Source organism: Canis lupus, chromosome 7 (assembly GCF_011100685.1).
Source record: "Canis lupus familiaris isolate Mischka breed German Shepherd chromosome 7, alternate assembly UU_Cfam_GSD_1.0, whole genome shotgun sequence".
Taxonomy (NCBI): domain Eukaryota; kingdom Metazoa; phylum Chordata; class Mammalia; order Carnivora; family Canidae; genus Canis; species Canis lupus.
The window spans coordinates 41,023,559-41,046,025 of NC_049228.1; the positions used below are offsets into that span (position 1 = coordinate 41,023,559).

General features: G+C 51.3%; 1 protein-coding gene across 15 annotated transcripts in view; it reads left to right on the forward strand.

Annotated features, from left to right (window-relative positions):
* The window catches only part of ARHGEF11 (Rho guanine nucleotide exchange factor 11), an 86,321-nt gene that overhangs the window by 30,657 nt on the left and 33,197 nt on the right, over nucleotides 1–22,467 (forward strand). For 10 of the 15 annotated variants that reach the window (XM_038542948.1, XM_038542951.1, XM_038542950.1 and 7 more), the window contains 8 exons: nucleotides 11,332–11,364; nucleotides 12,377–12,391; nucleotides 12,711–12,799; nucleotides 13,397–13,495; nucleotides 18,186–18,235; nucleotides 18,895–18,952; nucleotides 19,717–19,895; nucleotides 20,633–20,704. In XM_038542948.1, the coding sequence (XP_038398876.1) occupies nucleotides 11,332–11,364; nucleotides 12,377–12,391; nucleotides 12,711–12,799; nucleotides 13,397–13,495; nucleotides 18,186–18,235; nucleotides 18,895–18,952; nucleotides 19,717–19,895; nucleotides 20,633–20,704 (595 nt within the window). Of the gene's footprint in view, nucleotides 1–11,331; nucleotides 11,365–12,376; nucleotides 12,392–12,710; nucleotides 12,800–13,396; nucleotides 13,496–18,185; nucleotides 18,236–18,894; nucleotides 18,953–19,716; nucleotides 19,896–20,632; nucleotides 20,705–22,467 lie in introns of those variants that run through there. The other 5 variants (XM_038542955.1, XM_038542954.1, XM_038542960.1 and 2 more) reach the window with 3 other exon arrangements.

Genomic DNA, 22,467 nt, shown 5'->3' on the forward strand with positions numbered 1-22,467 from the left:
TGTGTGGAGCTAGGGTTCTTGGCTGGGGCCCAGGTCAGGGGTGCTGAAGAAACTCAGCAAAGAGACAAAAGTCCCGCCTGCTGAGCAGCTGTTTGACTACATGAGCTCCCTTTTACAGTATCATAGAGGCATGGACATGTGCTCACAGCACAAGTCAAAAGCCTAAGGGCTGGATGGTGTGAAGAACAGGAGTGGCCGTCACTGGCAAGTCTGTTGAGGAAGGTACCGGAAGGCGGGGAGTTTCCAGGCACTGTGGAGAAGGGTGGAAGAGGAATTCAGAGGGACACCCGCTCCGCCCCGTCCCTCTCCTGACCCAGGGCCTCCCCAGTACAGCTGAGGGCACCAGCCTGTGACCCCATGTGTTTTCCTGCAGTAGCCTCAGCTAAGGATCAGGGTTGGGGGCAGCAGCCGGAGTTACCATTCTGTGGCTTTATTTCAGCAGTTTTAGGATCAAAGGCGAACTTTCCCTGGCCCCCCAGTACTTTCCCATCAATTTTGATAGGAACTTAGGGAATGAAAAATTTAAAATCCACCTTCGCAAAGGACATTAGAAAGGTGAATCTTCTGAGCCAGGTGAGGATTCTTTAGAGACAAAAAGAAAACTTGATTGGCTGTTAGGCAGGACTGTTTCCTTGATTGGGCGGTCCTTGATTTGGTCAGCTCATGGAGTGACAGTTCTGTTGCTACAAAGAGTATGGCGAGGAGTGCCCTGTGTGCTGTCCCTCCTCAGGAGGACTCACTCCAGAGATGTGTAGGTACCTTTTCAGGAAACCTTAGGGAAGATGACATGTGCATGCGGGGTGATTTTGTGTTTCCAAATAATGGAGTCATTACAGGGCCCCCAGAGAGGGGCGAGGCTGTGTCTTGTCCACTGTCACACAGTAGGCACTGCACAGACAAGGATGAAACGTCAGGCCCCAGACTGAGGCCCTCTGCCCCCACTTCCCGGCCTCCGGCCCAATGACACATGCTCAGTCTGTGTCTCCTGGACTGTGACCTTGACTCTTCAGTATTGCTTTGCTCTCATTAAAGCCAGGCAACTGGAATCAAACTCTCCCTGGCCACCATGTGGACATCACCAGTGCAGGCGCTAATGTGCTTCTAGGTCACTGTTGGGGGAGTGAGTGCCTTGTTTTCCTCCCAGTTAAATAAACTGAGTTCCTATGTGTTCCCCCTCCTCTGGGGCACAGACCTGGTATGCCCAGACACCCCCTCAGGGCTGAAGCATGGTGGTGATGAGGAGGAGACAGAAGAGGTGAGGTCACCTGGCCCCGCCCTGCAGTGTAGGGGTGAACCTAAGACACCCAGAAGGTAAGGTTGACTCGCGTCTGGCAGGCCTGAACTCACATCCCAGCACCACCATAGCTGTGTCCTTGAGCAGCTCAGTGAGCTTCTCCAGCTCTGGTTTTCCTCATCTGTCAAGGAAAATAACAACGTCTACCTCATCAGGTTGTTGGGACGATTAAATGAAGGCCTGTAATAGGTGTTTATTCCATGTAATTTTTTTCTCCTCTTTCAAGAGCATACAGAAAGATGGGGGCAGAGTTGGTCCAGAACCCAGCTGTCTAGACGGCCCCCGCCTCCAACCCACGCACCCTGGCCGGGCCTCCCGAAGCGCTGTGGCCACCCCGTCTACAGTGATGTTCTATGGATGGGCAGCCCAGCACCAGTGCCCGGGCCTACAGTCTCCTCCAGCCATCCCGAGACAGTGTTGCTCCCCTCAGTTACCGGTGGTGGAGGACACAGAGACAGTAGCACGGGAGCAGGGAGCAGGCTCCACGGCCCATAGAGGGCTTCTACTCCGGAGCAGGCCTAGGAACTGGTCGCACCTACGTGAGATAACCCCACATTTGTTTCTCCTGGGCCGCAAGCCATGATGGGGTTGCCCAGACAGTAGCTCACTTGAGCTGTTTGAGCTGTTTGCCCCGGCCTCAGGGCAAGGACGGCAACCATTTCTTGAGCTCGGCCGCGTGCCGGGCATCGTGCCAGATGACTTTGCTTGTATCACCTCAGCTCTTCTGACTGCCCGCGGCATAGGTGGCTGGTATTGCAGTTTTGTAGGTGAGGATACCAAGGGTCATGGCGAGGGAGTAAATTTGCCTCCACCCCACAGACAGAGCCAGAGCCATGGTGCAGACGGGCTCCATCCAGCTCCACACTTGACCACCCTGCTCCTCATTACTCCCGTGACTTCCAGGGTGCAGCCCAGGTGCTGGGCTTTTTCCAAGGAATGTGTGACCATTTAGGTGAATCGGATATGCGTCTGTGCCTGTACTGATGAGCAGAGAGGCGGGTGGATGCTGGGTCCCAAGTGAAAAGAGGGTCACTCCTCAGAACCCCTCACTCCTGTCTCACCATGGTGCCAAGAGGAGCCCTCCAGGAGCTCACAGCCCAGCGGACAAGTACAAGGGAGAGAGGTCAGCATCTATGCACTAGGGCTTTGGCAGACATCTGTACCAATTCTGAGTGGTGACTCTGAGCAGGCTTCTGGGCTGTGGGGCTGGAAGCCCAGCCATGGGGGAAGGGGCTGAGTGTGGCCAAAGGAGGCCAGACCTGCGCTGTCCGGCAAAGCAGAATGCAGGCCACACAAAGCATCAATATTGAAAGCATTGGTATTTTGCATTTCTCTTTTTTTTTTACTATCTTTGAAACCCTGTGTGTATTTTATTTTATTTTATTTTATTTTATTTTATTTTATTTTATTTATTTGTTTTTATTTTTTTAAAGATTTTATTTATTTATTCATGAGAGACAGAGAGAGAGAGAAAGAGGCAGAGACACAGGCAGAGGGAGAAGCAGGCTCCATGCAAGGAGCCCGACATGGGACTCGATCCCCTGTCTCCAGGATCACACCTTGGGCTGCAGGCGGTGCTAAAGCGCTGCGCCACCAGGGCTGCCCTATTTGCTTTTTTTAAAGATTTTATTTATTTATTCTTGAGAGGGAGAGGCAGAGACACAGGCAGAAGGAGAAGCAGGCTCCATGCAGGGAGCCCGACGTGGGAACTCAATCCTGGGTCTTCAGGATCACACCCTGGGCTGAAGGCAGGCGCTAAACCGCTGAGCCACCTGGGCTGCCCTCATGTGTATTTTATAGTGAGTTTCTCACTTCAAACTAGTGCATTGGCGATGTGCTGTGGTAGCTCCCGTCTCCCGTGTGGACAGCCTGGGAGGCGGTCATGCAGCCCATCCCCCAGGCCTCTCTCCCACCTGCCTTTTCTGGTTTATTCTATAGTAGTGCTCACGCTCAGGTGCATATCAGCCCTGCCCCGCCTGTTCTCTGGGCCTCCAGCCTCTCGCCTTCTGGTCCACTCTGGCCGCTCCCTTCAGGCTGTCCTTCTCAAGGCTTGCTCTGATCCTGTGAGCCCTGGGAAGCTTCGGCAGCGACCCTGCCCCAGCCTCTCCTCAGTCATTGCCAGAGGCTTCAGTGTCCCCCAGGCCTTCCAACAGCCCCACTATTTAATTCCCACAGCCGCTCCCTGAGATGGGGAGCAGGCAGGTGGACCGTCCACGTCATTCAGGTGGAAAAACCCAGTATTTAAGAGAGTTTGCTAAGAACCTCCCTCCCTGCTAATACACGGCAGAGCAGAGGTGGAAACTTTCTACAATCTTCGCAGGCTTACATCGTACTCTCTCCTGTTTGATCTTTCCCTCTGCCCTGGGTTACACTGACAGCCTCAGAGCTGCCGTCTCGCACTATTCCTCCTTCCCACGTCTTTCCATGCCAGAGCTACCCCTCAGAACTCTGCCCCTGCTCCCAGCTCTGCCCTTGGAGCCTGCCTCTCCCATTCCTTCTTTGGCCTTCTTTCTCCCCAACCCATTGTGTCCTTACCAACACATGTTAACATTCATGTTCTTGTGAAGTACTTTGTGTGCAGACTGGAATTCTAGAAATCTGGGAGACCGAATACTTTAGGAGCTGAAACAGCTCTGACAGCCAGGTTGGTGGTGCCCACCGCAGACATCCATGGAGGGGCTAGCACCTTCCCACTTTGAGTCATCAAAACCGGGAAGCTGTGAATTTACTCCTAATTTCTGTGCACTGCAGAGGTCACCCAAACTCTCTTGATGACCCCTGTGTGCTTGTGACATTTCCATGTCTGCAGAGTCCCTGGCATATATTATCTGATATTATGTTTCACCTTCTATTTATTGAATATCTGCTACTTACTCTGTCTGGAGCTGCTGTGCACTAGAAAGAATAAGAGACAATACAGCTTAGCTTACTGGTAAACAGGGAAAGTAGACGTGAAACAACCCAGAAAAGCACCAAATGATTAGTCAGCACTGAGTGAGCACTACAGGGAAGATTTCAGGGGAAGAACCCTGAAAGCAGAATGAAGAGAAGGCACCGTGGAGGGAGGAGCAGGCTTCTGGGGTGGAGGTGCAGCGAGGAAGGGTGGGCGTGGTGAACTGGGGCATGAGGACCAGTTTGAAACTGGATTTGAAACTTTATACAAGGACAGTGGGAAAGTACTGCAAGGTGACAGTCACGGACTATATGTAGAGAATGGGTGGATTCTAGGGAGGGGAACCTGCAAAGATATGAGGGGAGCAGTCCTCCCAGAGGAGGACCAGGGAGGGGCAGAAGCAGGTGAGGTCCAGAGCTAGCTGTGGGGAATAGCCATAGGAACTGGCGGTGATTCGATTTGCAGGGGAGTCAGAGGTAACTCTCAGGCTCCTGGCGTGAGCAACTGCACAGCATTTGGACCTTGGGAGGAAACACTGACCCAGGAACAGAGCTGGGCCTGGGCTGGAAGGTGGATTTCCATTTGGACAGGTTGGCTTTGAGGTTTTGGTGGGGGTGATTTGGCACTCCCAGTCACCCTTGGAAGAAAGTAGTGTTCTCCACTTTTGTTGTTGAGAAACTAGGGCTGTTCCATGAGGTGACAGCAGGAGAAGGCTGCACTTGAGCCCATATTTCACCCTGAAAGTGTGCTTTCCAAACCATACCACATGGGCTGTGTGCTAAACACCCTGTGTTGAAGCTCAGCATGCTGGTTTTCTGCCTCCCTGCACACACACCTGTCTGCCCAGTGTGTGATACAGCCCTCTGAGACACTGCATGGAAGCAGAGACGACTAGAACTGCTGGGGTCGTCCTCATTTCATCTTGTATTCATACACTGGTCCATGTCCCTCACCTCTGGCACATTGAGCATCGGTCACCCAGTGTGGACCTTGAAAGGATTTGCACAGACTTCACAACATCAAGGAAGCTAACAAACAGGGCCTCTGACCCCCACACCAGCTCCAAAAGGAGGAGTGTTGCACAGTCCTTCAACATGTGGCATGGGCACCCTGCATGCCCCAGGCACCACACTGGGCTGTGGCTGCGACCTTGACCTCAAGGGTAAGGTCTCTGGGGATACTGGGGATGATGCAGAGAGTAAGGGATGGCTTTCAGGCTTCCACACAGTGATGGGTTCCCTGAACGAGGACCATTTGGGCTGCTTGTGGAAGTAGAAATAGATTGCACGCCACTGAGTCGGGTCCCTGGCAGGAGCTTCGAGTAGTTCCCACACTGCTCTGCAGCCAGCATGTGACCTGACTGAGGTGGGAACCTTCTCTGGCTGCACTACCAGGGGCTCCTGCCCTTTGGTGTTAGAGATGACAGGACCCCCATGTTGCAAGTCAAGTGGATGATGGCAAGGGCCTGTGTGAACTGGGGACAGAACTGGGATTAGCTCCTGAATAGCTCCTGAATGTCCTTGATTCCAAACCCAGCCCTTTTTTATAGCATCCTTTGAAGTGTTGACTTTGCACCCTGATTGTGATCAAAACTGTTTGATCTGTGCCCCTTGTGCTCTAGTGTTTTCAAGCACATGAGCTCGAAGCAGGGGCATTTGTGTCTCTTCCCTTCACTGCAGGGATGTACAGGCCTGAATATCTGCCAGCTTCCCACCATGGGGAACATTCTACCCAGATGCAGAATCCTGGGGAAGTTAGGGTGCAGGGAGGCTGCTTAGAGCTCCTCCACCCTGGAAGATAAGGGAAACCAGACCAGTAAGACCAGGTCAGGGTTCAATGAGTGTGGACTTTATCTAGAACGAAGGTCCTGGCAAGGCTCTTTCCTGGTTTACTGCTGCTCCTGGCTTTGAGGAGGGACCTGAGAATATGACTTTGCCCAGACGTAAGAGACGTTGGTCAGCACACATATGGGGTGCTTTAATCTGTGTATTTATTGTGTTATCTTTCCAGATGTTTGTGACGTGTGTATTCTATGTCTGCATCTCGTGAGCTAACATACGTCATGTATTGTGTGTATGCACATGTAAGGTGTGTGTTTTTACATGTACATATATTGTACATACATGTATGCATATGTGTAGAAAAGAAAATAGGAGAAAAGGTCCAGTAAAGGCCAGTTAGAACTTCATATGGCCACAGGTCAGATAACTTCATTTAGGGGCACAGATCTTGAAGTCAGGTGTATCCTAACTCCACTTACCCTCCGTGTATGCTCTGAGTATGAGCATGTGCTACCCACCTCGCCAGGCTGTTGTGGTGATTACACACACAATGAACATTAGGTGCATGGCACACTGCCTGGAAGGTGGGAAGAGCTAGTGTCCCAGAACAGGGACATTATAGGCTGGGATGGAGTAAGGGGCTCCCATCAGCTGATAGTCGCCATGTGAGACTAGAAGCGCAGTGCTACCAGAACTTCCACCCTTTTCCCAGAAACCTGCATTTTGTTAATGCGAAATTGCCTCATTTTCAATTTTTAACTAATTTTTGGAAACACACACACATACACACCCATAGGCCAACAGGAGGGATACATGGGCAGTTTTCAACTTTGCTATCTGGAAAGTCACCGGACGTTTCCATGCTTTCTCATTCACACTGTTGTAGGCTGGGATGAGGAGGGCATTCAGTGCCTGGTGCTGCTGGAGAGCATACCGGAAGGTACACACTGCAACCTTTGCCCTCTAGCAGAGAGGGAGGATGACGCCAGGTGACAGAGAGCTGGGTCGAGGAGGGACACCTGTGCAGGGTGTGGGCCAAAGGGGAGGACAAGGAAATGACAGATTTCTGTGAGCTGATACGGAGGCACTTTGAGGATAGGCTCAATGAGAAAAGCAAAGTCTGAACGTGTGAGATACTACCTGCCGTATAAGCAAGAAAGGAAAATAAGAATATTTCTGCCTATTTGCTTAACTTTACAAGAAGAAAGAAAGGAAGCTGAAGGCAAATGAAAATGTTTCCTTGGAGGAGTGGGAGGATGGGACAGGGACAATTCTAAATATACTCTTTTTAAAGTTTGATTTTGAGTTTTCAACTATGTAAATGCTTAGCAAGTTCAAAGAATGAAATTAGATAAATAAGCCTGAGGAAAGCAAGCCCCCAAATTAAGTGCAAATATGAAAAGAAACCTAAACACTTTTCAGATGGATAGCACATGCACCTGCAGCAGGACATGGTCTGAGGACAGAAGGACCCACAGGGACACCTGGCACTTCATGAGTTGGCTGTTGCCAGCAATGTCAGTGTGTTCACTCGAGCAGCCGTCCCGTATGCATTTGGAAATGGGGCAAATGAGTACATGTGCTGCTTTTGTGTGGGAACCAGGTTCTCACTATGGGAGAAAGAAGCTACAGTACAGAATTGGGGAAGACAAGGGACCCTGTCGTTTGGAACTCACACCTCCTGCACAGATGTCCCTGCCCTGCCCACTGAAGGGAATGGAGGGATGACAGTCTTGGTCACAGTGAGCATCTGGCACCCAGGCCCCATCTCTACACACGTGTCCCACTGAAAGGAACCAGGGCTCCCTAGAGGAGAGTTCGATTGCAGGTCTGGCTTATGGAAGGTACAAGGTAAGCCAGAGCATCTGGCCAGAAGGCAAGGATGCTCTTCAAGACAGATGGTAACACTTAAAAGGAATAAGATCCCCCACCAGCCGAATGGGGCACCTCCCACAGGTTTTAAAAAGTGATGATTACAGGGGCACTTGGCCAGTTCAGTTGGTGGCATGCGACTCTTGATCTCGGAGTCTTGAGTTCGAGCCCCATGTTGGGTGTGGAGATTACTAAAAAAAAAAAAAAAAATTACAAAAAGTAAAGATTTAAAAAGAACATTTTTAAAAAATGGTGATGATAATGGACTATAATGCATTTTACTGGGTAAAAATTCATTAGTTCACGACACCACTCCAGAAGAGGGATAAGATGGCTTGCTCTACAAGAGACTGCGTGCCCATAGATGTAGACAGAATGACAGAATTAGCAGATTGCCCTTTGGCAGCCTTCAGCGCAGCAAGTAGGTCAAGCATGGATGTCCGTGGATGGTGTGGCGGCTGGGAACAGGGTGGTCCTCCAGCTCAGTATCACCCCAGATTGCCCGCTGGTTCAAACAGGAAATGGGCCTATACCACTGCCAACTCCCAGGAACACCACCTCACCTACGTAATCAAACCTAGCAGAACTGGAAATCGGCATCCCTTATGTAATATTCTTTTAAAAGGCTTAATGTGATTCTAATCATGCAGAAACGGACAGGTCTTTTGCAGGCCATTCATGAAGACTGGCCTGAGCTCATCAACACAGCAGTGTTTAGAGAGACCGGGGTGGGGGTTCTGGGTCACTTGAATGTCAAGGAGACTGAGTAAATACAGTGTGCTATCGACAATTGGACCAAGGCCATTGGAGAACAGCTATGTAGAAGATCAATGGCCATTTAGGGGGCGGACTGGGGACTATGTATGAAGTAATCTTATTGTATCAAAGATGAACTTCCTTGGGTGTCCTGCTGTCACTGCGATTGTTTATAAGTCTCAAGGTCTTAGGGGGATTTATGTTGATGTATTTAGGGACAAAGTATCAAGCCATCTTGCAGCTTTGAAATGGAAAAAAAATGTATAATCATAGAAAAAGCAAGTGTGACATGTTAATTGGTGAGTCTGGATGAAGGGTATATAGGTATTCATCATGCTGTTCCCTCAACAGTAATATAGGTTTAAAATTTTTCAGAATAAAATCTTAAGAGTAAAGGAAATGCAGGCTGCTGTGACCGCAGGAGGCGTGGTGGGGTCGCTGCCACTTGACTAGAGCCTTGAGAAGCAGAGAGAGAGGGTTGGGGCCATCACGGAACAGCAGCAGGGTGAGCACAGGATCCAGTGGAGGCCAGTGTGACAGAGCAGGGAGTGCCAGTGAATTCTCACAGTGTTTGGAGGCACTTGGTAAGAGGCCTTCAGTGCTCAGTGCCAGGGGACAGCATGCACTCCTGGGCTTTCGGGAGCAAGCCAGGGATGACAGGTCCATCTGAGCCCCGGGGAGGCCAGTCTGTTGCAGTGGAGAGAAAACAGGGCTGCTATACTCGTCCAGACCTGCAACTGGAAGTCATGGCCTTTGCTGGTGACACAAGATGACTCCATGGCACAGGGCTTACTGAGAAGCTGGGCCAGGCCATCTGTCTCATGGCTGCCATTTAACAAGCTACAAACTCAGGTGAAGTGTCTCCCCTCTCCCAGGCCTTCCCCACACGCATCAGGTTCAGGCCAATTGGAATTTAAGCTCAGCTGCCACATTTCCATGGGAATATCATGAGGAAGAGGGGAACCCAAATGTGAGTCCTTTCTTCTTTTCTGATGGCCCTTGTTTCATGCCAGGCTATGTCCTCCCTCCTCTCCTCCTCCCTTATGTCTGATTTTAACCTTCCCACGGTCTCCCTCAAAGTCTGCTCGGGGTGTGACCCTAGGGGATCCAGCAGCTTGCATATTGTCTCAGCGCCCGAGCTGCTGCTGTAGGCATGTCTTCCTCCAATTCTGTGGTGGGTTTTCCTCTGTGAAGCTCTTGGCGAGAAAAAAATGTTTACCTGTTGCTGGAATGTTTCTCGTGCATCCTGATGTCCTCCACAGCCAGCTCCCTGGGCCTCAGCATTGTGGGCCTTTGACGAGGCCAACAGCACCCGACCCGCTCAAGTGCAGAGCAGACCAGGCTGCGCACTCCCTGCTCCTGCATGCTTTGATGCAGGCACGGGAAGCCACTGGGCCGCAGAGTCCAGCAGAGGCGAGGACGAGGCCCAGGCTCTCCTGGGATGACGTGGGCTTTCTCCTGAGGAGGAGGAGGGGTTCGCGCCTGAACAGGACCACCCAGGGTGGGGCGTGCTGCCGATCTGACGGAAGATGACAGATAAGGAGCTGCAGCAGAAGACCTCTACCATAAGGTCCATTCTGAGAACCCCTCTCTGAGGGGTGCTGGCACCAAGCCATGGCCCCCTGTTTGTGCTGAAGCTCTGTACGCTGCCCTCGTCCCCAGCCAGCAGTGACCAAGTCTTATTTCTATGCCCTAGTGCCTTCACACTGTGTAGAGTAACACTGCAGAGCTGTGTGCAGGGATGCTACACCGTCCAGGGGCTGTGGTAACCACTGGCTACACATAGCTGTGAAGCACTGGAATTTGGCTCGTATGACTAAGAAACTGAATCTTAAATTTTATTTCAAAAATAAATAGCCACATGTGGTAGTGACCATTATATTAGATGGCATGGGTCTGGGTGCCAGGACACTTTTCAGTGTCACTGAGGTGTCATTGACACACGGTGCTGTGTCAGTTCCAGGGCTACAGCGTGGTGACATGACATACGTGTGAGGTGGAATGGTCACCCCAGTGAGTACGGTTCTCATCCAGATTCTAGAACACTTCCCCAATGCTGGACTGAGCCGAGTGCCTGCCATGGGTGGAGGGGGCAGGGCAGGCGAGCTGATGGAGTCCAGTAGTTTGAAGACACCAGAAGTTGGAGCTGCTGGAAGTGCACCCTGGAGCCTGGCTTATGGATGCAGTTACAGGCCATGGAGTAGGAAGGACATCTAGGGAGTGGGCGCTGCACGGGGAGTGGGCACAGTGTGGGCAAAGGCAAGAGCCAGAACCCGGAGCAGGTGAAGGGAGGCAACAGTAGCAAAGAGCAGAGACTAGTGCTGCTGGAGTCCTACCCTAGTGGCCCACAGCTGCCTTTAGGCAGCCCTGCTGTGCCACCCATGGGGCAGCACAGTGGGCCCCGGGGGCTGTGGGAGGACCAGGCAGGAGGCCCTGCTCCACACCATGGCCCAGCTCAAAAGCAGTCCCGAGTACCAGAGAGAAGCTCTGCGAGGTTTGGGGCAGCAAAGTGACATGAGTGGATTGGCATTTTGGCCAGATGACTACTACGTCTTGGCAGGTTTCCTCTCCTGCGCCCTGCTGAGTTTGATTGTGGCTTTTTTTTGAGCCCACCATCTCCACTGTCTTGTCTGGTTTATGTCTTGTTTTTGTCTTTCTTCCTCCTTTCTTGCTTCACTCTCTCCTGGGCCCCCTGCTCTCTGCTTCCTCGGTGTCCTTCTGTCTCTGATCCAAAGATCAGCCAGTAAAAAGCAGTCTCACCTGTCCAGGTAAGAGGGGTGCCAGGGTGAGGGGGGAAGAAGACCCCCTCTTGTAACTTTAGAGGTAATTTATTTATGTTGTATTGTATGTATTACTTGAAGAGCTAGCACCGTCACATGATTGAGAAGTTCACGGGTACAAGCAAGAATAGGATGTAAAGCTCCCAGCCCAGTGTGTGGGTGTCTTTCGTACCCTCCAAAAGTGGTTTAGATATTTTATGCATATGCAAACAAGTATGTGAGCACATAGGGACAAATAATCTCCTTACCCACTTTCTCCTGTGTACATAATTCCGCTCAGAGCCCTCCCATCCCACACAGCTGAGCACCATCACTCGGTTTCCCCACCTAGCCACCTGTGTGAACATTTACGTCGAGTCCATGCTTTGCCGCCGCACACAGCACCTCCATGAACAACCTTCTGTCTGGTCATATGCTGTAGATATGCCTGGGAGACCCCCTCGGAGGGGCAGCAGGCACGCTTTTCTGAAAAGGAGAGGCATGGCAGTGATTGAACTACTCGTGCAAGGGTCCTGGTGCAGTAACCTGGGGTACCTTGAAGTTTTAGGGTCTTAACAGTTGCTAAGCAAGGTGCTTCAGGCTGGCTGCCAGCAGGGGGTGAATGTGGGCTGGACTACTACCACCAGACAGGCCAGACTCCTCCCAGAGCCCACAGGATAAGTGGCATGTTCAGAGGCTCGGGCCATTGCTCTGCCCTCCTTTCTAGAGAAGTGCATGCTAGTTACCCAACAGGTTAGTATTAAATGCCCAGTTACCCTCCTGGAGATGCTGGATTGGTGGGGAGCACAGCAAGACAAAGCCCAGGTCGGGGAGGCTGTCTGCCGCACCCACCACCGTCCTGCTCAGTGCACGCAGGTCTCCATGTGATTTTGACCCTCCACCATCTTGCTCTCCAGTCTCCCTTTCCTTTGCAAATCACCGCCTAAAACTAACTAGCTTTTGTTTTTTCCTGTCTTTTTCTTGCATTCATTTTCTCTGCTGCTTCGTTCTGTTCCATCAGCCCCATTGCAGCCTGGTAAGACCCAACAAGCGTGTGTGTCTGTGCGCATCCTGTTCTCGCATTGTCTCTTTGTCTCCTGACTCCAGGAAGGGCTCTTGCCCTTCACGCCCTCCTGGGTATCAAAGAGACCATGCTTGTCCTGCCAGTCCAGGATTCAAAATAAGTGGTGTTGCCAGTGGTGTAGATACGCCTACTCTCCCGCCAGGTTTAGCGGGTTTAGTGGGTTACAGGGTGGAAGGGTTGGCCTCTCTTTACCCAAGACTCAGGGCCCCTTTTAACCTGAGACTGGTTCCTCCCTGCCCCACTCAACCAGTGTGCCTTCCTTACTCTCCAGGTTAAGTACCCTGTCTTTGGGAGATCCAGCGCCTGAACGCAGGTCCCCTTCCCACCTCCGCCAGCCCTCTGACACCTCTGAGACAGCAGGTAAATTGGGGACATCAACACATAGACACAGAAGTGAACACCCCCACAGACAGATCTTCTTAGCCTTTACATTGAGCTCACAATGTATGCTAGGCATTGTATTACACGATTTTACATAAATCGCCTCATCTGTCCTTCCATCAATGATAGAAAGTAGTAGACATTATCCAGCTTTACAGATGAGGAAGCTGAGGCACAGAAGGGTTCAGAAACGTGCCCAAGTGCAGAAGCTCAGAAGGGACAGAGGCAAGGCCTGAAACCCATTGGCCTTTAACTCTAGAACTTATGCCTTGTCCATCGCAGGAAGTGGCCAGCCTCACCCAGCCAGACCTAAAGAGAAAGACATGTACAAGAGAGAGACAGCTCAGTGCTCAGAAGAGGGTGATTCCTTAGGTAGAATACAAAGTAGGTTGCAAGTTTGTGCTGCTTGCCAAGGGAGGCATGTTGTTGCCGTAGTGTTTGGACAGGAAGAGTCTGGGGAATCTGGTTAGGAGGAGGAAGCACTGGGGCCTTCCTGGGTTGGTCTTGGTGTGTACGCACTAACCTTCCAGTGACTGTGCCTACCTAACCCCTTCTTTTTTTGTCACCTCCTGTCAGGTCTTGTTCAGCGCTGTGTCATCATCCAAAAGGACCAACATGGCTTTGGCTTCACGGTCAGCGGGGATCGCATCGTTCTGGTGCAGTCTGTGCGGCCTGGTGAGTGGAGGGTCGAGGGACACTTCGTACTTAGCAGCCATGCGTGTGACAGTGCCGTGTGAGCTGGAGAATGTGCGCATGCTTTCTGTGGAGGCGCGGCATGTTCTGGGCGTGAAGGAATGACTCGAGTAGGTCCCCAGTGGTGTCTGGGGATGTCACCGCAGTGCCACACCACTAGACAGAATTTCTAGGAATCACACTTCACGCTTACTTCTCTGTTGGGAGGTGTAACAGCAGCAGAGTGGCCCTCAGGATGTCAGGCACATGCCCACCTGCTGCCCAGGGGAGCCCCTCACCCTGGATGAGAAGATGCTGTGGTGGAAACAGAGACCCCCTTCTTCATACCTACCCACAACACTTTACATTTTGGGATGGCACACTGGCCTGAGCGATTGCCTGCATTTGCAGATGCAGGTTACCTTAAATACTGACTGACTAAAGGAGAAATGACATATGTGGGCCAGGCAGGGAGGTGGAGGTGCTGGGAAATTGGCATTCGGGCAGTTTGTGGCTGCAGCTTCTCTGGAAGAACCAGGGTTTCAAGGTAGTCTGGAAGGAGGGAATGAAAAAACGCTGGCAGGATAGGAGTTTGGTGGGAAGGGAGCAGAGTGGGAGGGCCTATAAGCAGGTCGGTCCTGCCACTACCCAAGAGCAGAAGAGCCACCATCCGCCAGGCAGTGGAGTCACACTGGCTAGTGACCAGGGCTGTGCTGACAAGCAGGAAGGAGGTGGGGGTGTGGAAGTTTGTGAGGCCGGTGTCTCTAGGAGGAGCGAATGTCAGGATGGCAGATGGGGTGGGGCTGGTGACATGGAGAGTGTCACAGGCTCCCCGTGGAGACATGGTGGGCTTGGGCCAGACACCACAGCCAAGCATGATAGCGCAATAAAGCAAGTCTGATGGTTGTTTCGGTTTCCCAGTGCTTGGAAGAGTTTTGTTTACACTGTGGTTTACTGTATGCAGTAGTGTTACATCTAAAAAGACGATATACGTGCCTTAATGAAAAGTACCTCCTTGCTGATTGGTGAGTCATAACCTTTTTGCCTTGATGTTGGGGACTGCTGAAGGCTGGGGTGGCCGTGGAGCTTTCCTAATATGAGACAGTGAAGTTTGCTGCAACAATGGACCCTCCTCCCGTGAACTGTCTCCCTGAGTGTGCGTACAGCTGGATAGCACTACACCCCAGAGCCTGTCCTCTCAGACTCTGGCACCGCACGATCAACTAAGCTTATGGAACATTCTAAATCCTTGGTGGTCATTTCAACAGTCTTCACAGCATCCTCACCAGGAGGAGATTCTGTGTGGGGAAACCACACTCTTGGCTCATCCCTAAGGAACATTCCTTGTGGGTTCAGGTTCTGTCCTCAGATCACAGCGGTTCCGTTCCACCTCCAGGACCCCCTTCTGATTCTGGTTCTCCTGCTGTTTCCACACCTGCAGCGACTTCCTCCAGTGAAATCTGGAACCCCTTACAGTCCTCCACGAGGGATGCCGTCAGCTTCTCCAAACCCCTGTGAATGTTGATCTTTGGACCTCTTCCCACAAATCATGAATGTTCTGAATGGCATCGAGAATGAAGAATCCTTTCCCAAAGATTTTCTTTCTTTTTTTTTTCCCCGAAGATTTTCAATTGACTTTGCCCAGATCCATCAGCAGAATCATTGTCTATGGCAGCCATTGTCTCACAAAATATATTTGTCAAATAACAAGACTTGAAAGTCGAAATGACTCCTTGCTCTATGAGCTGCAGAGTGGGTGTTGTGTCAGCAGGCATGAGAACAACACTCTTGTCCATCTCCATCAGAGCTCTTGGGTGGCCAGGTGCATTTTTTTTTTTTTTTTTTTTTTTTTTTTTAAAGTAGGCTCCATGTCCAACATGGGGCTTGAACTCACTACCATGGGATCAAGATTCCTAGCCAGATGCCTCTGTGAGAAGCATGTGGAAAGGGATCTGTCTTCTGAGCAGGTCTCAGCAGTGGACTTAAGACATTCAGTAAACTCTGTCGTGAACAGACGTGCCATCATCCAGGCTTTGTGGTGCCCTTTCTGGAGCACAGATGGAGTAGATTCAACATCATTCCTGGGATTTTCGGAATTGTCAACAAGCCTCGGCTTCAGCTCACAGTCACCAGCCACGTCAGGCCCTAGTAAGAGAGGCAGCCTGTCCTCTGAAGCTGGGAAGCCAGACACTGACCTCTCCTCTCAAGCCACAGAAGCCCTAGATGCCAACTCTTCCCACAGAAGGCTGTTTCGAAAATCTGTTGGTTAGCGTAGCACCTTCAGTGATTCTCTCAGCTAGATCTTCTGGAGAATGTGCTGCTTCACCTCGCAGTTTTCTGTTACAGAGAGATGGCTTCTTTCCCCACACCTCACACACCACCCTCTGCTCACTCTAGACGGTGCTCGTTTCCCATCTGAGGATGGAGCGCTGAAAAGACACGTACTTCTGACTTCTTTGTTCTCCCTGTTCCCAGACTGGGGCAGCCGGTGCTGGTGGGAGGATGGCACTGCTGGGGGTACTGCACTAGTGGGAGGATTGCAGCAGCCCACTTCAGGTACAGCTCCTGGGGCCCTTCCCTGAGGCCTGAGCACAGTCAGACCCATAGACAAAATGGCAAAAGGTGGCTTGCCAATGAAACCTGAGTTTTGGAAAGTGTGTGTGTCTGTGTGCATGCATCTGTGTGTGTGTGTGTCTCTGTGTGTCTGTCTGTGAGTGCATGCACGTGTGTGTGTGTTTCTGTGTGTGTGCCTCTATGTGCATGTGTCTGTGTGTGCGTGGATGTGTATGTGTGCATGTGTCTGTGTGTCTGTCCCTGTGCGTGCATTTGTCTCTGTGCGTCTGTGCATGGATGTATGTGTGCGCATGTGTCTGTGGGTGTGTCTGTGAGCATGTCTCTTCGTGTGTGTCTCTGCATCTGTGTGTGCATGGATCTGTGTGTGTGTGTGCATGTGTCTGTATGTGTGTCTCTCCTTGTGCGTGCATGTGTCTCTGCATCTGTGTGTACATGGATATGTGTCTGTCCCTGTGTGTGCATGTGTTTCTATGTGCATCTGTGTGTGCATGGATGTGTGTGTCTTTGTGTGTGTGTGTGTGTGTCTCTGTGCATGCATGCATGTCTGGGGGAGGAGACATAAAGAGACAACTTACGCATCAGCATTGACATCACAGGAGTAACACAGTGGTTGTTACTGTCTTTCCCTGATGTGAGGCCTCTCTAGCTTGCTGTTTCTCAGCATGTGGTCTGTGTCCTGCCAACACCAATGTCACCTGGACCCCCGGGGTAGCTGCTGTCCTCGTCCTGAGCCCACGCCCAAAAGCACTGGATCACTCTCTGGCCAGGGGGGCAAGGGAGGTGCTGTGAACAAATTCTTTTGGTGGTCCTCAAGCTCACGAAAGTCAGAGAACTTCTCTGGTTCCTTTACTCTGGAGACTTTGCCTTTTTTCCAAAATCACCACATGTGTCTCATACTTCCAGGCAAGACAGCACTTGCCCACCTTTGGTTTTCAGACACAGCCTAGAGAGTTTCTAGCTCCTTGCAAGTGCTCCTCCGTAAATAGCACACCATAGATGAGGGTGTAATCCTGAGTCCCCGGATTGAAAAGCCAACTTGGAACGCATCTGCACTGGAGAATATGCTTTCAGAGCAGAAGCATCTATATGTGCTTTGTGGGAGTTTTGTTTTATCGGATGAGTACAGCTCACAGACTGAATGATCATCTGGGGCAGATTGACAGAAACAGTCTGTATGCTGCTCGTCAGCCTGCTCTGGCATTCATGCTTCCGTGCTTTCTGGATATAAACCAAACCAGGACTAAGTCATTAGGACCTACACAGTGGTCACGGCCGCCTCAGCCTCCAGTGGGTCACATCAGGAGCTCTGCATCTGGCCCATTTTTTTTTTTTTTTTTTTATTTATGATAGTCACACAGAGAGAGAGAGAGAGAGAGAGGCAGAGACACAGGCAGAGGGAGAAGCAGGCTCCATGCACCGGGAGCCTGACGTGGGATTCGATCCCGGGTCTCCAGGATCGCGCCCTGGGCCAAAGGCAGGCGCTAAACCGCTGCGCCACCCAGGGATCCCTCTGGCCCATTTTAAAGGGAGAAACTGCCAAAGGTCTAAAATAAATCTTAACAGACGATAAAGGAGTGATCACTCTTATCTTCATGGTGTGAACCCCAGAACGAGCCTCTCAGGGCTCAGGAAGCAGTTTGAAAACTCTTTTCACCTTCTTCTTGCTCTTTCTCTTAATAATTACTATTATGTTCACAATTACATTTAGTGCAATAAACTCGTTCTTCTAAATAAATAAATAAATAAATAAATAAATAAATAAATAAAATAAAATAAAATAAAATAAAATAAAATAAAATAAAATAAACTCGTTCTTCCCACCAGATCATAGGAAGTAGCTCTTACTTGACCTGGGAACTATCCAGGCACGTTCCAGTAAAGCACATGTCTTCTTCCCAGGGCCAGGCTTGCCCCTCTGGCACCTTGGCCTGGCTACCAGAAGCCTGGCCTCTGAGCCATGGGCAGAAAGCCCCTGCAGCTCACAGGTAGTTGTGACTGAACCAGGACAGGAGGTCCTAACGTGAACAGCTGAGAAGACATTTTGGAAGGACAGTGGGGCAGGGTCATTGACCTCAGGGGAGGGTGGCCAGGCTCTGCTGACCAGGTCTTCTTCCTACAGGAGGGGCAGCCATGAGAGCTGGTGTCAAAGAGGGAGACCGGATCATCAAAGTGAGTGCCCCTCTCCTCTGGCCAGCACCCTGGGTCCTCCCCCCTCACCACCACGGTGCTCGGCCACTGGGTTGGGGGGCAGTGCTGCGAGAGGACCCCAGGAATGTGGCAGCCAGTGAGGGCCAGCTACTAGGAGCCCCATCCTCGGCCCTTCTTGACTCTCTGTAACCAAGCTTCTGGAATGGATTTTATTTCCCCATTTAAGAAATGACAAAAACACACTTAAAATAGGGAGGCTGAGACCAGTGAGGGGCCCAGGACCTTCGGACTCCGCGTCTGCACAGTACTGACCTGAGCACCTTGCCAGCTGCCGCCTGCTGGAACCTGCCCTGATGCAGGGTATCCAGCACTGCCAATGCTGCATAGTGTCCTGGAAGCACTAAGGGAATCCTAGGCGAGGCTATGCCTTAGCTGTCCAGGGAGGAGTAGGCACACAGGGCAGTTGGCAGGTGCGGGCTAGTGGCTGAACACTTACAGGAGCTGGGAAGGTAATACACAGCAGACGTGAATAGGAACAAACTGACATTGTGAATTTGAGGGACAGGTGACCAGAGGTGTCTAGGTAGCATTGGGAAGTGGCTTTGTGAGGAGTGGTGTTTTGAGCTTTGGGAGGAACCCCTGCATCCATCCTGATCACTCTACGGTTTGTCCCCCAACAGGTGAATGGCACCATGGTGACCAACAGCTCACACCTGGAGGTAGTGAAGCTTATCAAATGTGAGTTGGAGAAAGCAGAGCACAGAAAGTAGGGGAGCAGGTGGGCAGGGGGAGCATGCCCTTCGACCCCGAGCCTCCTTTGTGGGTGAGAGGCAGCTGGGGTGACATGTTTAGTCTTGATCCACTGGGCCTGCCCCATTCCCTGTGGTCACTGCACATGGAGACACTGGTCTCTCATCAGACTCTACCTCCTTGCACGACCATGTAGACCATGTCCTGCTGCTACCAGGTCCCTCCAGGACCATTCACTCCCCTGTCCTCTCCATGGATAGCCTTCCTCATTGGTTTCCTATTTGGGGGAAAAAGCAAAAACACTCTGTTTGCCGCTAGGAAGACCCAGCCATTAGGGCTGCCCAGGTAATCCAACAGAAGCAACAGATGTTGAGGAAAGAGCGGATGGGTGGTCCGAGGAGGGCGGGAGGATAGTACCTTCTGTGTGCCAGGGGCTTGGCTGTATTCAGTGAAGTGAAGGGCCTGAGGGCCAGGCAGCCCTTGGGGAGTGCAGACCTATACCACAGTGGGTTTTCACTTGAGCATCCTGCGTGAAGAGGAACAAAGGGGTACCAGTGTGGACACAGGGCTGGCAGGCTGGAATTAGAGGACGGTGGGGCGTTAAAATGTGGAGAATTTTTCTGCAGGATTTTAAGCTTCATGAAAGGAAAGGGGAGAGGACTCTCCACTCCCCGCCCAGCTTTGTAGCTTCAGTGTCCGCCACCCAGGACAGTGCGCCCTGAGCAAGCCTCTCCTTGTCTGCCTACCTCCAGCTGGCGCCTACGTTGCACTGACCCTCCTGGGCTCTTCCCCCTTGTCCGTCGGTGTCTCTGGGCTGCAGCAGGACCCTGCCCCAGCCGGAGCCCCCCGAGTCACCCCCGTGGTCCCACCACCTCCGCCGCCGCCACCTCTGCCCCCCCCACAGCGCATCACGGGGCCCAGACCTCTGCAGGTATGGCCCTGCTGTCTTCCTGGCTTATCAGCCCATGGGGAGGAACGCAGGTGGTATTGAGGTGTGCTGGTGAGCAGAGGCAAGCTAGAGGTCCGACACAAGCATCAGAAAACCAGACCAAAGGAGGGCTGACTGCATGAAAGGAGCCACTCCATCCTTCGTGTCCTTCCACGTGAATGCATCCAGCCTCCCCAGACAGCAGCAGGCAGCATGCTTCCTAAATGGGGGCAACCCTAGGGAGGCCCTCAGGGGTGTTGCTCACCAGCAGAGAGTGCACACACCTCCAGGCACGGACAAAGGCATCCACTAAAGACTGCAGCCAGCCATGTTGCCGGAGTGTGGAATACCAACCAGTGGGGGAAAGGCTGCCTGAAGGGACAAAAGGGTAGGGAATCCAGGAAGAACAGGCAGCAGAGGGGGCGGACCCAGGACAGGGCAGAGGAAAGACGAGGTGTGGTTAGGAAAGGGGATAGGATCTGTCGTTGGACAGGCAGATGGACCCAGCAGGTGCAGGGAGCCTGAGGGGATTTGGTACCAGGGGTGGTTGCAACCACAGCTTCTGGGAAGTTCGGGAGAAACATTCCGTGTCTGAAGTTGGCTGGGGACCTGAGTGTCACTCAAACATACAGACCACCCCCAACTGCTCTGCTGGCTTTTCCTGACTGAGAATCAGCAGGTGGGAGAGAATTAATCTGGGAGGCTGCCCCCACCCTTACTACTGTCCATTCCATTCCCAGGATCCTGAATTCCAGAAACATGCCACCCAGATCCTTCGGAATATGCTGAGGCAGGAGGAAAAGGAGTTACAGGTAAGGTCCTGCTTTGGGCAGTCAGCCACAGTCTTACTCATGGGACACAGCCCATTGTGGCCAAACCTCAGCACCCAAATTTGCTGTCCACGGAATAGTTGTCCCTGCCTCATGCCACCAGGTGTCGGAATGGGGAGAACACTCTGAGGGAACAGAGAGCTGAGGGAGGCCAGCAGGCTGCCAGCAGGGGGACCCCCATTGGTGGAGGGGGTGCAGCAGGGTAGCCAAGTTCTGTCCCGGCCCCTTCTTTAATGTTCAGCATGTTTCCATAAGTGTCTGCTGCATGTAAAGCATTGTTCTAGGTCCTGTGGTACACAGATGTGGGAAGATTAGACAGTTCTTGCCTTCCGTATGACTATTCTGTAATGGAAGAAATTCACACTATGGTAGGAGAGTCAGTAAGGGGACAAGGAAGAGAGCAATCCATGAAGGATGGGGGATGGAGGGAGACTCAGGGAGAGAGCTGTATTTCAGAGAGCTGGGCCTTGAAGCGTGGGCCTTCTGTGGGCAAAACAGATGGGGAGGGTCTACCGGCAAGTGGACAGCACAGGCCAAAGACAGACATGTGAAAATACACTTCTGTGTTTGGCAGACATTGAGCTCCTGCCATGTGCTAGGTGCTCGTGTTGTGGCAGGGTAGAACAGGTGATGCTGGGGCAGAAGGCGGAAAGGTTATACAGGTAAGTGAGAGGTGGAGCTTTCCTTTATGGAGTTTGTGATCCAGTCGGGTATCGAATGGATAAAGACAGACTCCTACCACGTTATCAAAAGTGCAGATAACTCACGGAGCAGCAGGTGTCATGGAATGGTCAGGACAGACCTGTAGGTCAGAGGAGAGAAGTCAGAGTCCAGAAACTAAACCATGCAAATATGGTCATTTGAATTTTGACAAGGTATCCAGACCATGTCCTAGAGAAAGTAGTCTTCCACAAACGGTGCTGGGGCAACTGGCCATCCACATGCACAGAACAAATGTGGATCTGTACCTCACACAGTAAACAGTCTAATCCCAAAATGTAAGAACCAGAACTATTTTTTAAAACTGCAAAACTCTCAGAAGTAAACACAAATGTAAATCTTCATGGCTTTGGAATAGGCAGTTTTTCCTTAGTGGCACCAAAGTAGAAACAACCAAAACATAATAAATTGGACTTTATCCAAATTTAAAAGCTTTGTGCATCAAAGGACACAAGAAAGTAAAAAAGACAACTCATGGGACGGGAGAAAGTAGTTGCAACTCATTATATCTGATCAAGTTCTAGTGCCAGAATATGCAAAGGACTCTTTAAAGGTAACAATAAAAGGACACACGAGCCACTTTAAAAGTTGGCAAAGGATTTGGATAAGATAGTCCAGTAAGAAGCATGAAAGCAAGAAAGATGGCCAAGAAGCTCATGGCAAGATACTCACCATCATTAATCATCCGGTGATGCTAATCAAAACTGTACCATGTCACTCCACACCCACCAGCATGGTTAGAGCCAAAATAGCAGGAAGTATCAGTTGTTGGTGAGAGTGGAGAAATCGGAGAAACTTGTTTATGTTCTGTCTGTGTGCTCATTATCCTAATGGATTCCCACCATTGCTGGTGAGGACATGAAGTCACACAGCCACTGCACCAAGCGGTTTGGCAGCTTTTCAGAATGGTCAGCACACAGGAGCGCAGAGAACCGATCCATCAGTCCCCCTCCCAGGTACAACCCAGAATGGAAAACATACATCCAGACACAAACCTATAAGTGGTGGGCATTCCTAATAGTCTT